This window comes from Grammomys surdaster, unplaced genomic scaffold, assembly GCF_004785775.1.
Source record: "Grammomys surdaster isolate TR1022 unplaced genomic scaffold, NIH_TR_1.0 174, whole genome shotgun sequence".
NCBI lineage: Eukaryota > Metazoa > Chordata > Mammalia > Rodentia > Muridae > Grammomys > Grammomys surdaster.
In genome coordinates, this window is record NW_021604622.1 from 24,442,634 (window position 1) to 24,458,025 (window position 15,392).

General features: G+C 41.9%; 1 protein-coding gene across 1 annotated transcript in view; it reads right to left on the bottom strand.

The window, feature by feature from the left end:
* The window catches only part of March6 (membrane associated ring-CH-type finger 6), a 69,550-nt gene that overhangs the window by 7,355 nt on the left and 46,803 nt on the right, over positions 1-15,392 (bottom strand). Inside the window, exons 19-24 of the mRNA XM_028767568.1 lie at positions 14,187-14,388; positions 11,751-11,820; positions 7,868-8,049; positions 5,974-6,108; positions 4,648-4,737; positions 1,927-2,059 (exon numbers count right to left, since the gene is read on the bottom strand). Of these exons, the coding sequence (XP_028623401.1) occupies positions 1,927-2,059; positions 4,648-4,737; positions 5,974-6,108; positions 7,868-8,049; positions 11,751-11,820; positions 14,187-14,388 (812 nt within the window). The remainder of the gene's footprint in view (positions 1-1,926; positions 2,060-4,647; positions 4,738-5,973; positions 6,109-7,867; positions 8,050-11,750; positions 11,821-14,186; positions 14,389-15,392) is intronic.

The following is a 15,392-nucleotide window of genomic DNA, read 5'->3' on the forward strand; positions in this document are numbered from 1 at the left end:
CCCTCAGACTTGTGTGTGAATGCTTGGCCATAGGGAGTGGCACTATTAGGAGATGTGGAAGAAGTTGGAAGAACTTGACACTTGTTGGAAGAAGTGTGACACTGGAGAGGCAGATTTTGGGGTCATTATATGCTCAAGGTATACCAGAAAAAGACATAGACCTCTCAGCTCCTTTTCCAGTCCCATGTCTACATGGATCCTGCCATGCTTTCTACCATGATAATAATGAACTAACCCTCTGAAATTAAGCCAGCTCCAATTATGTTTTCCATAAGAGTTATAGTGGTCATGAGCCTCTTCCACAGCAATAAGACCCTAACTGAGACAGCGAGCATTAGGGAGACATAGGCAGGGGATGAGAAATTCAAGGTCACTGTCATCTACACAGCGAGTTCAAAGGCAGCTTGAGACCCTGCCTTCCCACACTTCCAAACACTGAATTCCAAAAATAACATGTATTCATTTTTATATTTTTGGTTGTGAGCTTAGCCTTTAACAGCTGAGCCATCTCTCCAGCCCATGTATTCATTTTTATATCACTCAAATACTTCCTTTTCAAACTTTAGCTTACGAGTTTTAACTCATCTTTCAAGCAGGGGAAGCTTTAAAGGCAGAGGAAGTATTTCAAAGGAAGTAAGAGACTAAGCCTCACAACTGGTTTAATCCAAACGTCACTCCTTGCTGTGGTGTAAGACTTGTTCACTCTGGAGCCCAGCATAGCTCGAATCTTCCTCTCTTTAAAATCTACAATTTGTGGAAGATACTCAATCTCTATGAACTTCAATGTCCTCCTCTCTAAATTGAAACTGATAAAACCTTCAAAAAGCCCTCTAGACAACATACTGGAGTTGGGGAGATGGGTTAGACAGAGGTGGGCCTGGGTCTGAGCCCTGAATCTACATAGAAAGTCCTACCGTGATGGTCACACTTGTAATAACATTGCTGCAGAGGCAGAGACAGAAATCCTTAGGGTTCAATGGCTGCCAGCTTCGCCTAAAAGTGAGCTCTGAGCCAATGAAATACCCTGTTTGAAAATAAGGTGGACAGTTCCTTACTATTTCCCAAGTAATAATATCTGAAACTGCTCTTACACACTTACACACACACACTTACACACACACAAGTAACAAACTATGTAAAGCAGTGCCAATAATCTACTGTTAATTTCATTCACTACCATTACTCCTTTTGTTTCCAGGACAGTAGCACACACCTTTAATCCCAGCACTCGGGAGGCAGAGGCAAGCAGGAGTTTGAGGACAGTCTGGTCTATAGAGCTAGTTCCAGGACAGCCAAGGATGCACAAAGAAATCCTGTCTTTAAAAGCAAGAAACAAGCCGGGCAGTGGTGGCACACGCCTTTAATCCCAGCACTTGGGTGGCAGAGGCAAGCAGATTTCTGAGTTTGAGGCCAGCCTGGTCTACAGAGTGAGTTCCAGGACAGCCAGAGATATACAGAGAAACCCTGTCTTGAAAAAACCAAAATAAATAAATACAAGAAACAACAAAAAGTGCTTCCCAAGAGGTACAATAAAGTCTATTTTTCCCCTTTTCACTGAGATAGGATCTTGATGTGTAGTACACACTGGTCTCAAATTTAAAATCTTAAAGCTTCAGCCTCCCAAATGCTGGGATTACTAGGTACGCATCATATACCCTCACTAAGAAATTTCTAATACACACATGAACATGTATGAAAAGATTTAAGTGTGGAAATTAAATTGCAATTCTTAAGACTATATACTATCAATGGGAAAACTGTAATATAACTCAATAAACATACTATTAAAAAAAAGTAGGATATTCCAATCAGCCAAAATTGCAGCAAACTTTAACTCTTTTTTGAACTTTGTGTGTGTGTGTGTGTGCTTGTTTTAGTGTTCTAATGAAAGTACTCTTTGAAATGTTTACAACCAGCAGTACCCACCTAATAAAGGAACCACGCCAGATGCTATGACATACGGTATACACAGTGAAAGTAAGAGCACAGAGATCACTGGAGCTGCCAGCTTACGAATGATATAGTGCAGGTCGATGTTACGAATGCCATTTGCGTAAACCTGAAACATTGAAAGGTAATGGTTAGGGTGTGGGCCATTGAATGATCAGCAGATCAAGGTGCTACCAAGACCAACCTGAGCTACATTCCTGGGAGCCACATGGCAGCAGGAGAGGATTCCCCCAACTTGTCCCAACCTTCACATGAGTACTGTGGCACTCAGGAAACCCCAGTTATCTTAGAAATAAGCTACTACACAGTATTGCAGGAAAATAACGGATTGAAGTAGGAAACCTTGAAAACAGACAGCTCTGCTGTAACAGAGAAAAGACAGAACTGCCCTCATGCTCCTTTCTCGGCCTCACTCACCCTGGGAAACTACGTTGTAGTCCAACTTAACCCACTACTCCAAGGTCTGAAGGACTAACAGACATATGCCTCTGCAGACATCTTCCATCTCTGACAGTAACCCAAATGAGTTAGCACTAAGGAGCAAGAACCCCAGGGTTTCTCAACGGCACTAATTACTGCAATTTCTCACTCTCATGTTGCCTTACCTTTCCCCCTCCTCAGTCTAAAATAATGCAGCAGACAAGGGGATCCCACAAATATCAACGACGTTTCTGAGCTCTAATAAACTCTATTTCCAGACTTCTTTGAAAGGTCAGTTTCAACTAAGAGACGTTCCAACAGTCTCCTATTTCTATCCTGAAGGGGTATGCTGCCACAAGCACATAGTGGCCTTCTGATGTACTATTTCTTGGCCCCACTCCTGGTCTAAGAGTCAACGGCTGGAAGGTCCAAGACTACTCTGGATGGTTTTCTTGTGTACACTGGGCAGAGAGAACTACTGCCTTGGGTGGATTTTAACAGCCATGGACTTGCAAGACCTTATCTTTCTAGCAATTTCCTAAGAATAAAAAGGCTGAGCTATCCTTGAGTACATTTTCTAGATAACTAAAGTTTAAAGAAGAACGTACTAAAATATCTAATAGGGCTGTATAAATCTTTTCTTTTTCTGAAATGAGCTATTGATTATTGTTCAAAAGCACAATCTACTTTTTTCAAGGTTAGCACTATGATAACCAAGTTCCTTGATAGCTTCCTATCAGAGCAAACGGTCTGAGATGCTTTGGAACCAGAGTCTCCCTAAGTAGCCTTGTCCCATTTGTTACATGAAGAGTAACTTCCTTTTATCCAGTACAGACGTAGAAATGTGAATACTAAGTTTCATCAGAATGTCTGCAGTGGAAAAATGACGAGGATCAGCTTTGCCTCCACCTTTGTCAAAGTTGTGGACATTTTAACTCACTGGTGAACCTTTGAGTGAGTTGTGAGTGACTGACAAAAACAGGAAACCAGAATAAGCACTGCAGCACCTTGACAGCCTTGGCCTAAGTGGTTCTAGGTGGAGGCCACTGAAAGCAGCAATGCAGGAAAGCACTCAGTCCTCCTGCCCCTCTTTACAGAGAAAGAAGGTACAAAAGGTGGTTCCCCTCCCAACCCTAAGAAGGGCAAGGGTCAGCTATAGACAACTTGAACCTTTGTAGGCCTACCTAGAAAGGACCAGAGGAAACAACACTGACAAACCTCATTGTGTACTGCCCCCAGGCCTTCTAAAACAGGCTATCACACAGCCTAGTTGTCCCTGAACTAGCTCTATAGCTGGGGATGACTTTGACTACATGAACCCCCTGCCTCCACATCTCAAGTGCTGCAACTGAAGGAACACAACAGCGACATGGCTGTTAACTAGACCTTATCTAACGCTTATTCCTCTTCTCCCAATAGGCTGCCTGCAGTTTTAAATTCCCATGTCTTTTGGCTTATAAGTTCCTTAAAAATTTGTTAATGTTTCTTAAAAACATTGTATCAGCTAGAATTCAGAGCTACTTCTTCTTCTTCTTTTTTTTTTTTTTTTTTTTTGGTTTTTTGACACAGGGTTTCTCTGTATAGCCCTGGCTGTCCTGGAACTCACTCTGTAGACCAGGCTGGCCTCGAACTCAGAAATCCGCCTGCCTCTGCCTCCCGAGTGCTGGGATTAAAGGCGTGTACCACCACTGCCCGGCCTCAGAGCTACTTCTCTAATAATTACTCATCCTCAAGATATAAAATATTTTAACAGCCACAATATAAAAAAACAAAACTGCCTCCTCTTTTTAAAAGGAGAAAGAGGCTAGGCATTGTGACTCATGCCTTTAATCCCAGCACTCTGGAGGAAGAGGCAGACAGATCTCCAAGTTCAAGGGAAGCCTGCTCTACAGAGTGAGTTCCTGGACAGCCAGGACTACACAGAGAAACCCAGCTTCAAAACCCCTTTCCATCCCCTACCCTCTGAAAAATAGGAAAAAGAGGCCAGCAAAAGTCCATCAAATGGGTAAAAGCACTTGCTATACAAAACCATGACAACCTATTCAAGCAAAACTCACAGGGGAAGGAGAAAACCAACTCTCAGTTGTCCTTACATAGACAGAGAGAAAGACAAACACACACACACACACACACACACACATTTAAAAAAGAAAAACAGCTGTATGTGCACACTAATGCAAATAGGGCTCAAAAAGCAGAAACATAAAAACAAAAATTCCATTAGCTAAATGTAACCATGACCCCTTTTAAAGTCTTCCCATGAAATTGGCTTCTTACCTGTTCAATGACAGTTTTCAACCACCACTGAGGACCCATCAGAGTTATAGCTGCAATAATTTTGGCATGCAGCACTCCCAGCGCCCAGTCCTACAGTTAGAGAAAAACCAAGAATACTTAAGACATCTTCACTGACCTCAAAGGTAAGCCTATCAAAAAAGCTGTTTAGTTTTGTAACAGAAGCTGCCCAGGACTGGTAACACTTAGCTAAGCTATTGATAGCTGCTAGCTTCTGGGAGACAGACAGTTCCCCCTTTAGAGCTCTACCACTGGTGGGTAGATCACCAAGTTAAAGGGAAGTCTGCTCATCCAAAAGTACATGGGCAGCTCATATCTGATGGACTAAAAAGATCCCCACACCCAAAGGCCACAAGGTTAGGGCTAGTTAGGGAAGAGGAAATGAATCTTTGAAGAGTGGGGTGAAGAAACAAATATGATCAAAATACATTGTACAAACTCTCAAAGAACTAATAAAAAATGAAGAGGAGATTAATGTGTAAAAGCTAATGTTGAACAAAATAGTCTTGTATCTTTTAGAAATCTCCATTATTTCCTCAAAAAAAATATATATATATAGCCAAGCCTGGGCATTAATGGAGACCCCAGTAAGGAAATAAAATGAATGCTATTATTTAATCAGCTATGGCTGTTGCTTATCCTGTGTTATTACTATGGCCTGAGATAACTTATGTCGCAATAAGACATTTCTGGCCTAATGAAATTATTCCAAAGGCTTGTGTTCAAACTCAGGCATTTGTGGTTTTCCTGAGTTGGTACCAGATCCAGACTGTTTTCTATTCCTACTACCACTGAAACCATGGCAGTGGTCCCCTGCCTCCAACCCTTCTCCTCCAGCTAGCCAGTACCCACCCCGACCCTCCATCTTATGGAGACATTTTAGACAATGTACATCAAACCCTACAAGCACCAGTCCCTGTTTAGAGTCCTCAATCCTTACCATGGCACGAATGCTCCCTTAAACTGTTTAATGTCACGACTTCTTTAGGGAGCTGGGGAGCAAGTGCATCCCACAGCGCATACACCATCGAGACACTGTGTGGGTCAGTCCGCCCCTGTGAGCTCTGGATGCAAGCTCAGTGAAGGGCAACCTTTCAATCACAAAGTACTCCAAGAAAGGAACTTACATGGCTTTTATAGCTTATAAGCAAGAGTAAAAGAAATCATTTCAACAACTTTACAAGGGTTCCTAGAATAAAAAAAACAATCTTCCTAAAACAACTGTATAAAATAAAAATACTCAAAAGATTGTTTTCTGATCCCACATAATTAGCAATAATCACAAGGATAACATACATATTTATTTACCTGCCAAGGGTAGAAAAGGGGAGTCTGATCAAGAGGGACCCGCAGAGGAGCAACAATAACCAGCTCAAACAGGAGCCCCAGGAGCAGTGGAACAACCCCAGCCAGCAGCACAGCCACTATCAAAGTCTTCATTATCTAGTAGGAAAAAGGCACAGAATCATTACAGAGAATCTTTCTTCTTTGACCTGATTCCCATCACATTTTTATGTTATATATTTCAGTGGAATTTCTTTTTTAGAAGCACATACACACATGTGAGGGTGCACCTGCACAGGTGTGGTGTCCATGCGTACACATGCAAACGGAGGCCAGAGGACAGTCTCAATTGTCAGCCCCTCTTTTGACAAAGCATGACTCCCTGGCACAGAATTCATCTAGTGGAGTAGACGGTTCAGCCAGTGAACCCCAGGGGCCTCCTGTTTCTGCTTCTTCATCACTGAGATTCTAAGAATACATTCCACACCAAGCAAGTTACATGGCTTTTCAGGACTGAATCTTCATCTCCAGCTTGCGGCCAGAGCTTTGTAAGCTGGGTCATCCAACCCCACTAAGTGATCGCACCTGAATGCACGAGTTCAGAGCGCAAGCTGTAACACAGCCTAGCATTACGACGGACTGTTGCTTTGAAAGGGATCTCCCCAACCCCCCACCCCCGCGGCTCCAATTTCATTTACTGTTATATACAGTTAACAAAAGGACTACAATGTTTCCCTCCAAATATCCTTCTCAGTACTTGACTTTTATCTTCCTGCAAAAACAATGATTTGCCAAAACACTGGTCCCAAAGCAACCTAACTCATAAGCTAATTTGTGAGCCTTCAGGAAAACTGGTAGTTCATCCTAACTCCCAGTTAAAGTCAATCAAGAAGAGTCTTTTAAAAAAACATAAGAAGAAATGCTGCCTATCTGTCCAATACATTAGCAGCTACGGCTAATGTATTCACAATGCAGCTTCAAAATTTGGATTAAGTAGCAAAATAAGAATAAACTGATACAAAGTAAAAGAAGCTACAAAATATGGACTATGAAATCAGTCTGGGGACATCTTTTTAAGGTAGCTTCAGCAGACACTCTTTCATATGACCAAACATGGTATTGGTGGAACACATACTAGCACTTCACATGGGATCTGTGAAGATAGGATAGATACCAAGTAAAACTAACCATAGCTGTTCTCTATATTTTAAATATTGGTTAAGTGTTCATTATCCTATGGACTAAGTAGAAATTTAACCCTCTCCACTCATCATCTACAATAAATCTCTCAGTAGAGACATAGATGGTATCAACACATAATTGCACAATGATGGAAAAGTGGAATTTGCTAGTCTGATTAGAACAAACTACATATCCATGGGTGTTACCAAGTTAACACATGGTACCAAATAGTATGTGCAATAGTAAGTTTAAAGCATTAAAAAATGGTTTCAGCATAAATATACATGTATAAACTCCAAGAGGAAACAAAATATAAAGTTAGATTCAAAATGCAGAGCTGATTACCCAAATGACTAGGCAGAGTAGTGTCCTACCATATTTACTAGCCCGGCCAGTGGTGTGTACAGGAATTCATTCCACACTCAGAAAAGGACTTCCTGTGTGAAATCAGGGTAAGAATGACTTCCCTAACTTGTGCATTCCTATCTCCAAAAGCATTTTCTATACTTCTTAGTTTTTTCATGAGATTACTTAGCAGCTCACTCTTCTGTTGACTCTTAAGTATGTCTGGGTACTTCTAGAACTATGGTTCAGGTGAAATGGAAAGTTACCATCTTAAACAAATGCGCTTTCTGATAAAAAGAGAACTCTCCTGAAAACTAGCAAACAAATGGGAAACAGCTGTTGAAGTATTTACTACCATCAATAAGATCAATCTCTCGTTACAGAAACCTACCATGAGGGACCACTCTTTAACCTTCTGGAAGATCACTCTTCGTCCCTGGGGCATCCAGGCCACCAGCACTGTCACAGCCCTTATGGTTAGCCAACACACATAGAGACCACAAGCAGCTGTGTACAGCTCATGGATCTTGGCAGTCCCCGTCCAAAATGACATTAACCAACGGCCAGCAAATACTGAAAATAGAAAGGCTGACAAATGAGACATGCGGCTAGGTAAAGAGAACTGTAATCTTGACATTCTATAAATATTTTCACATCAGAATAAACAAAAACAACCAACAACCCTATTCTATTTAGGAAATAGAATTAGTTGACTAAGAAACATCCAAAACACAGAGTTAATGAGCTGATTGTCTCAGAATATGCACTCTGATCTAACAGGCCATTTACTAATTTATTCTGGCCTGGGATGTTACGAGTATTAGTGCTTCTGTTACTATTTATTACGAACTGAAATTATTATGCTAATAGGATAAAGACACAAGTTTTCTATTATTTGTGCTATCAATACTTTATCTAGAAACATGACAAACAATTTGGATTTTCTCCCAAATGACCCATTCATTAGCACAGAAAACTAAGCTTTTTAAAATAAAGAAGTGAACACAATAGCATTTTAAAACATAGCATCAAACAATATTCTTTAAACTTTCTTTTAAAAAATCAACACCAACATAGAACAGTAAGATACAGACTTGAGATCTCCTTAAAGATGGTCAAGTTTTGAGCTTTGTCTTTTGTTGTGAGACAGGGTTTCACACTGTAATCCAGGGTGGTCTCAAGCTCAAAAGCGATCCTCCTTCCTGCCTTGGTGTCCTGAGGCTGGGCTCTCAAGTGTGAGTCACAATGCAGCTCTGGTGCAACCACACAGTTAACTGCTTAAGCACATTTTTTTTTAAACTTTCTTTACATAACTGATTCTCAACAAGTCTTGAGAGATGAGTAAGTCTGTAGTGTTCTGTTTGTCTAGACTGTTCTAATGCTGTGTCTAAATACCTAGATAGAGGGTGAGTGCTAAGCATTTCCCACCTATCATCTCAGTCATTCTCCAAGGGTTAATCTCTCATCCAACATAAACACAACCACCATCTGAAAGACTACAGCGATGGGCATGGCAGTGCATGCGTTAGTCCTAGCACCTGCAATGCAGGAACAGGGCAATCTCTGAGTTCCAGGCCTGCCTGGCCTACAGAGTGAGCTCCGGGAGAGCTGGGGCTACACAGAGAAATCCTGACTCGGGGTGGGGAAAAAGTTGGAGGAGGAAGAGGAGGAAGAAGGAAGGAAGGAAGGAAGGAAGGAAGGAAGGAAGGAAGGAAGGAAGGAAGGAAGGAAAAAGAGGGAGGAGGAGGAAGGAAGAAAAAAGGAAGAGGTAGAAGAAGAAAGGAAAAGAGGGGAGGAGGAGAAGGAAGAGGAGGAGAAGGAAGAGAAGAAGAGAAAAGCTCAGCTTCAGGCCCTGCTGGACCCATCAGTTACATGATACAGAGATCTATCTGAATGCATGTCTACATGACTAAGCTCATGGTTTTGCCTGATGAACTGTATACTCCCTCCTACAGGGAGTATCCTACTAGGCTAGCTCTACAGTCAAGCATTACAAGCCATATGATAGAGTTCTTATCAACTCACAAAATAGTCTGTATAGGAAAATAGCTCTTTTAAAGACCAACAAAAACTGGACCAGGAGTGCAGTCAACCATTTGTGAGCCCTGAAGTTCAATCCATAAGAAAAGAGGACAGATAAATTTGTTCCATGAAGTAAATGTGCATATTAATTCTAAGACATCAAAATCACTACTGACACCTGTAAAAAGTGTTTAGTGCTCTATATAAATGTCTACTTTACCCTTTGCCTCTGAGATTTTAGATTAGTTCTACATTTAATAGCCTGTTTCTATTCTCTCTCTCCCCGTTGCTTTACTTCTCCCATCCTTTCTCTCTCTTCATTTACTGTCTCTCTCCTTCTAAGAGGGACGATGGGTTCACAAGTTATGTTGTAGCTAAGAGGTAACCTAGAGGAGGAAGCCGGCCTCATTACCCTCAAGCGTGCCCCATAAAGCTCTTCTGTTATGAACTTAAATTACTCTTTGACCGTGCTAGAACAGACTTAAGGAAAATGTTTGACAGCGTTCAATGATGTTGACTTACTCACATTACTAAAGTAAAGCATAAAAACTAGTTTTGTTGTTGTTGGACCTTTTTTTGAGACAGGGTTTCTCTGTGTAGCCCTTCCTGTCCCAGAACTCACTCTGTAGACCAGACTGGCTTCAAACTCAGAGATCCTCCTGCCTCTGCCTCCAAAGTGCTGAGATTAAAGTATGTGCCACCACTGCTCAGATTTTATTGACTTTTAAAATTCTGATAAAAACATGGAAATGGAACATAAAAACCGTATGTTCACACTGTAGCTAAGTAGCTAGCCAGCTGTGGTTTGAAAAGGACAAGGAGCTTAAAGCACTATTACAAGGTCAGAAGTCTTCACATAAAGTGCTTAGCAAGAGGACATCAAAATCACACACATCCCCAACTCCCCATGCTCAGAAATCACCGAGGGAAAGGGAGTAGAAAGTGCCAACCACAGCAAAAGTGGACCCCGGCACTCCAGAACTCACAGCAGTGCGACAGGATCAGGCCATCAACTTCCCACAGGGAAGCACGGATAGGAAGGAGTTCACGAGCCTGTCAGACCCTAACTGGGAAACTATGGCAGCTACCAGGAAAGAATCTCTTTTCTTTTAAGGATTGTAGACCCTGAGAGGTTGACAATCATCTAGTGCAGTAGTTCTCAACCTTCCTAGTGTTACCACCCTTTAATACAGTTCTTTGTGCCGTGCTGACCCCTAACTATAGTTATTTCATTCCTACTTCATAACTGTAATTTTGCTACTGTCATGAATTATAATTAAATATCTGTTATGTGATCCACGGGTTGAGAACTGCTGGCCTAGTGGAAGGCAGGCAGGCCTCACATCCAATAGTACAGGCAGTACCAACTGGGCTGGATCCGTTACTAAACTAAAAAAGAAAAAAAGAAAAAGAAAAGGAAACAAACAGGGATTTAGGGAGGTAAGGAGATCTGGGAGGAGTTAGGGAAAAGAATGGGGGTGGATCATTAAAACATTCCAAAGAATCTCTAAAAATGGTTAAAGTCTCTATACAGAAATAGTACAACTTCACTTTTAACCAAATGAAGGTTAAAAAAAAATCACAATTTCTTCAATTAAAAAACTTTTTTGTTTCTTTGCCTTTTTTCTTTTTTAGAAACATCACTTTAGGTTAATTTTAATGTCTCTAATTGTTCTTTCCCACTCTTATAACTAATGGGACTAAATATTTAATACAAATTTAATATAAAATTATTAACTTAGTAGTATAATCAAAACAACTGCTCAATACACCACGTGGTGGAGAACAGCTACCAGCATGATTTGGAATCTCTTGAGCACCGAAGACAAGCTATTCTAGGATTTGTCCGTGGCTTTGGACTCTATCCCACCGAGGGCATCTTTGGAGAGGACGGCAAGCTATTATATCCAACCAAGAGTAGCTTCCTCATTAGATGAGGAAACACTGGTTGACATTTCTAACAAAGTCAACATCAGGGAAGAACAATACTTGTAAACCCCAGATTTTAGTAAAAAGTCTAACCCACACTGCGACACACTATGAGAACTGAGAGGCTGTAGTATGTGCTCTGCAACCGACTCATGTTTCTGGAACCTGTGGGCCTATGGAGTCCAACCAGATGAAGTACCCTAAAGGAATCAATAGCCTATGGACCAGACATTAGGACGATATTCCCAGTTTCTATTTGATATGACATGTTTTGAGAAAAGAGTCCTAACAGTCAACAGCTGGAAGCTAGGATAAACTCATACCTGGTAAAGTAAGGCAGATGAGGCTGGCAATCAGTAATGTTATGCACATGAAGACAATCAGCAGAAATATCTGCAATGCAAAACAGAAAAGTTTGTAAGTGGTTCACATGTCCTCAATGTATTCTGACATTCATCAAATCCACATAATACGCTCACTATAAAATGCCGCCACTGGGCACAAGGGACATGCCTGTACTCCCAGTGCCACAGAGAAAAAGAAAAAGGGCAGGAGACAGCTTGCACCTGTGCTTTCAGGGTGGAGAGCCTTCAAAAAATAAGTGTTCATTTTCACAAGATCAGATATACCCAAAAGAAAGAAATATCTTTATACTCAAGCTCACCCAAAGTTAACAAATTTAAAATATCCATTGTTCTAAAGTCAGCAACACTGCTACTCAGTTAGAATGTTCTGTGTGCTGATGGAGACTCTAATTCTGCACTGTCCAGCACAGCAGTCACTGGCCACGGGTGGCTATTGAGCCCAGGACATGTGAACAGTGCAGTGTAATAACAGAACTCTAAGCTTTATTTTCATGAATCTAAACTGTACATATACACAGCCAATGGCTTCTGTGCTGGGACGTACCAATGGCACAGCAGCACACAAGGAAGAGGAGACCCCCTTCCAGGGGCTGACAGAAAGCTCACTTTCTACCTTACCCACCGTCTCCAAGATCACAGGGCAGAGTCCCTGATGAGAAAGAGTTCAGATAAGACTACAGCTTTGCCCACCGGAAAAGCCCTTAGTGATTCTGCCTCTGATGTGCCCCCTACCGACCCAGCAAGAGGGCCAAGTGAAGACCAGGGAAAAGTAAAACAGGTGCTTACTATAAGGTCTGCTTTTAAGACTCACAGACACAGGGACTGAAGAAAAGGCCTTTTTGTTTCCTTTATCATTATAAGCAACATTTTTTAGAATAAGCTACTGCCTCAGAACAGATGTGTTTCTCAATGGGGCCAGAAGCAGGAAATACAAACTCTTGAGTGCCAACTACAGTACACATAATGTTCAAGCTCCCCACTCACTCAGCTGCTGCCTGTCCAGAAGTCCTGCCTGCCATAGCTTCCCTGCCCGTCACCTCTCCTCTGTATTGACGCCATCCTCTAAATAGATTCCGTTCCCTGCAGCTCCAAGTGTACCTTGCCCAATATGCCCCTTCCTGCACACACCTGGAATGCCCCTCCTGCACACACCTGGAATGCCCCTTCCTGCACACACCTGGAATGCCTCTTCTACTTCCCTTGTTCTTTAATGTCTGTCCTCTTGCATTACAGGCACCTTATTTATCACCTCTCCATGAAGACTTCTATGCACTTGTACTACAGACCAGAGGTCCCTACCCAAATGCAGTCACAGTGTCCTTGGCAAATGTCTACTCTGAAAATCCAAATCTGCTACTGTTTGGTTTTGTTTTTTTAATCTCCCAAAGTAGTCTACAAGTAGTTTTAGGACAAAGACTGCCTGCATAATCTCTACAGCCTTAACGCACATCCAAAATGTAAGATGCTCAAGATATGTTTACACAATGGCTTCAGATCACCTACAGGTAACTCAAAAATAAGACGACTGTTTTTACAGAAAAAGAACCAAGGATGAGATATTTAAATAATCTACCAAAATTTTAAAATGATCACTCACAATCTCAAATCATTATAAATAGGGATTTGAAATATAACAAATTGTATATACATGGTACTAATCACCAGGATAAATTTCTGACAAGACTTTGAATCACACAGTGGCTGCTAGCTTCGAGACGATGGAACAGGTCTATTTTTGGCCAAACTGGTCTTCGGCCTTCATTAGCTGTCAACATGAGAGGACTACCCACATCTCGCGCGCCAGTCCCTAAGGACACACTGGACATGCTAAGCTCCAACTACAGAGAACTAAGTCTATCTAGGAGATGTTGTGTGCAGAGGAGAGGTGAGGACACGGGACACTGTGACATACAACACTCTGGGATGGACAGAAGCCACAGTGAGGAGTCATCTGTGAGGAGTCACAGTCAAGGCCATCTGTGCACCACCCACACTGACTGTACTGTGTTTCTTGCTTCTCTGTCTGCCCTACTGAAGAACACATTTCTGTTCTTACCCAATAGCTGCTGTAAGTGGGGATTAAATCAGAGGCCAGCATTAACATGTCATTACAGTTCCTGACACATGTTGAAATGTTATCCATCATGGTAGCTTCTAATTTATGATCTTTTTTCTCTCAAACAAGAACTAACGTCCATGGAATCCTAACCCCACATAGTGCCCATCTCCAAAATCTAATAAACTTATTTTAAACATTTAAGCTGCACAATGAGAGTAATAGAAGTCTCTTTCTAGGAACCGTATGTCATAGCTACAGAGCACCAATTTGAACAGCACTAACTCTCAATCAGTGAAAGAAGAGTCAATCAGAGAACGCAGGCTATGTGCACTCACCCTGAGTGGGAAATTCAAAGGCCGGCGGTAAGGCTGAAAGCCAACAGGCCCTCCCTGCTGGAGTATGGCTTGGTGGGCTGCATGCAGGCCTTCGCCGGCAGGAACGGCATTATTGTTCCGAGCAGGCTGGTTGTTGTTGGCCTGCTGATTGGCACTGCTCTCGTTTTCTTCCTGGTCTCCCAGTAAGTAGGAATGAAGGTCCCTACACAGAAGTGACACCAGTGAGTCTCATTTCAGGCCAGAGTGACAATGACAGGTGTGACGTATTTTCTCAAAGGGTAGAAAACATGCATGGGGATGATATAGAGAGTGTTATTCTCGCTATCTGGACTAAATGCGAGTGTCTGCTTCAAGTCAAACCCTTCCAACTCTGTTAGCTAGCTTGTGGGACACTCCACAAATCCAACCTATTCTATGTTTCCTCCCTTAACATCTGGGAAGAAGTAGTGAGTTAGAGGAAAGCATAGACAGACAGTGTTAGGCTCCACAGAGTGAAACCTTTTTCTTCTTTCTCAATGACGGTTGTGTCTCCTGCAGAAGTAACAAACAATTCAGACAAGAGCAGTACTGGAGAGAAGGGCGGTGTTCAATCATCAAATATAACCAAGTCTACATCCCACAGTAATATAGCATACTGTGCCGAGTATTTCACAGAAACTTCCATATGTATACAAGCCTTTGGAATGCCCGTGAGAGAATATCTAAATCATGCTGAGGTGGTCAGACTCATCCTAAAAGTAGGTGACACCATTCTCTCGACAGGACAGGAACCCTGGACAGAATAAACTCTGTAAGCAAGCTGTGACCAGCATTCCTCATTTTCTGCTTTGTGAATGCAAATTTAATGTGAACAGAAGAAGCTTCTGCTGCCAAGACTTCCCCACCACAATGGGGTCTACCTTGAAAACATAAGCCAAAATAAAGCCCTCTTAAGCTGCTTCTGTTGGGTATTTTCTCACAACACAAAAAGTAACTAAGTAACAAAAAAGAAATCAAACCCTAGCATTTAGCATTTAGTCTAGATAGCAGGGACAGAATCCCTAAAATAAGCATAAAGTAGTCTTTAAATGCACAGCATTTTTAGCTTTTAGGCTGGTATGCACCGATGGCACTGTCACATCCCCACAGAAGACGCCACGCAGTGCGACTGCACTGACCAGACCCCACACCCTTTGTATGCCTCATCTATTAACACAAACGGAACAG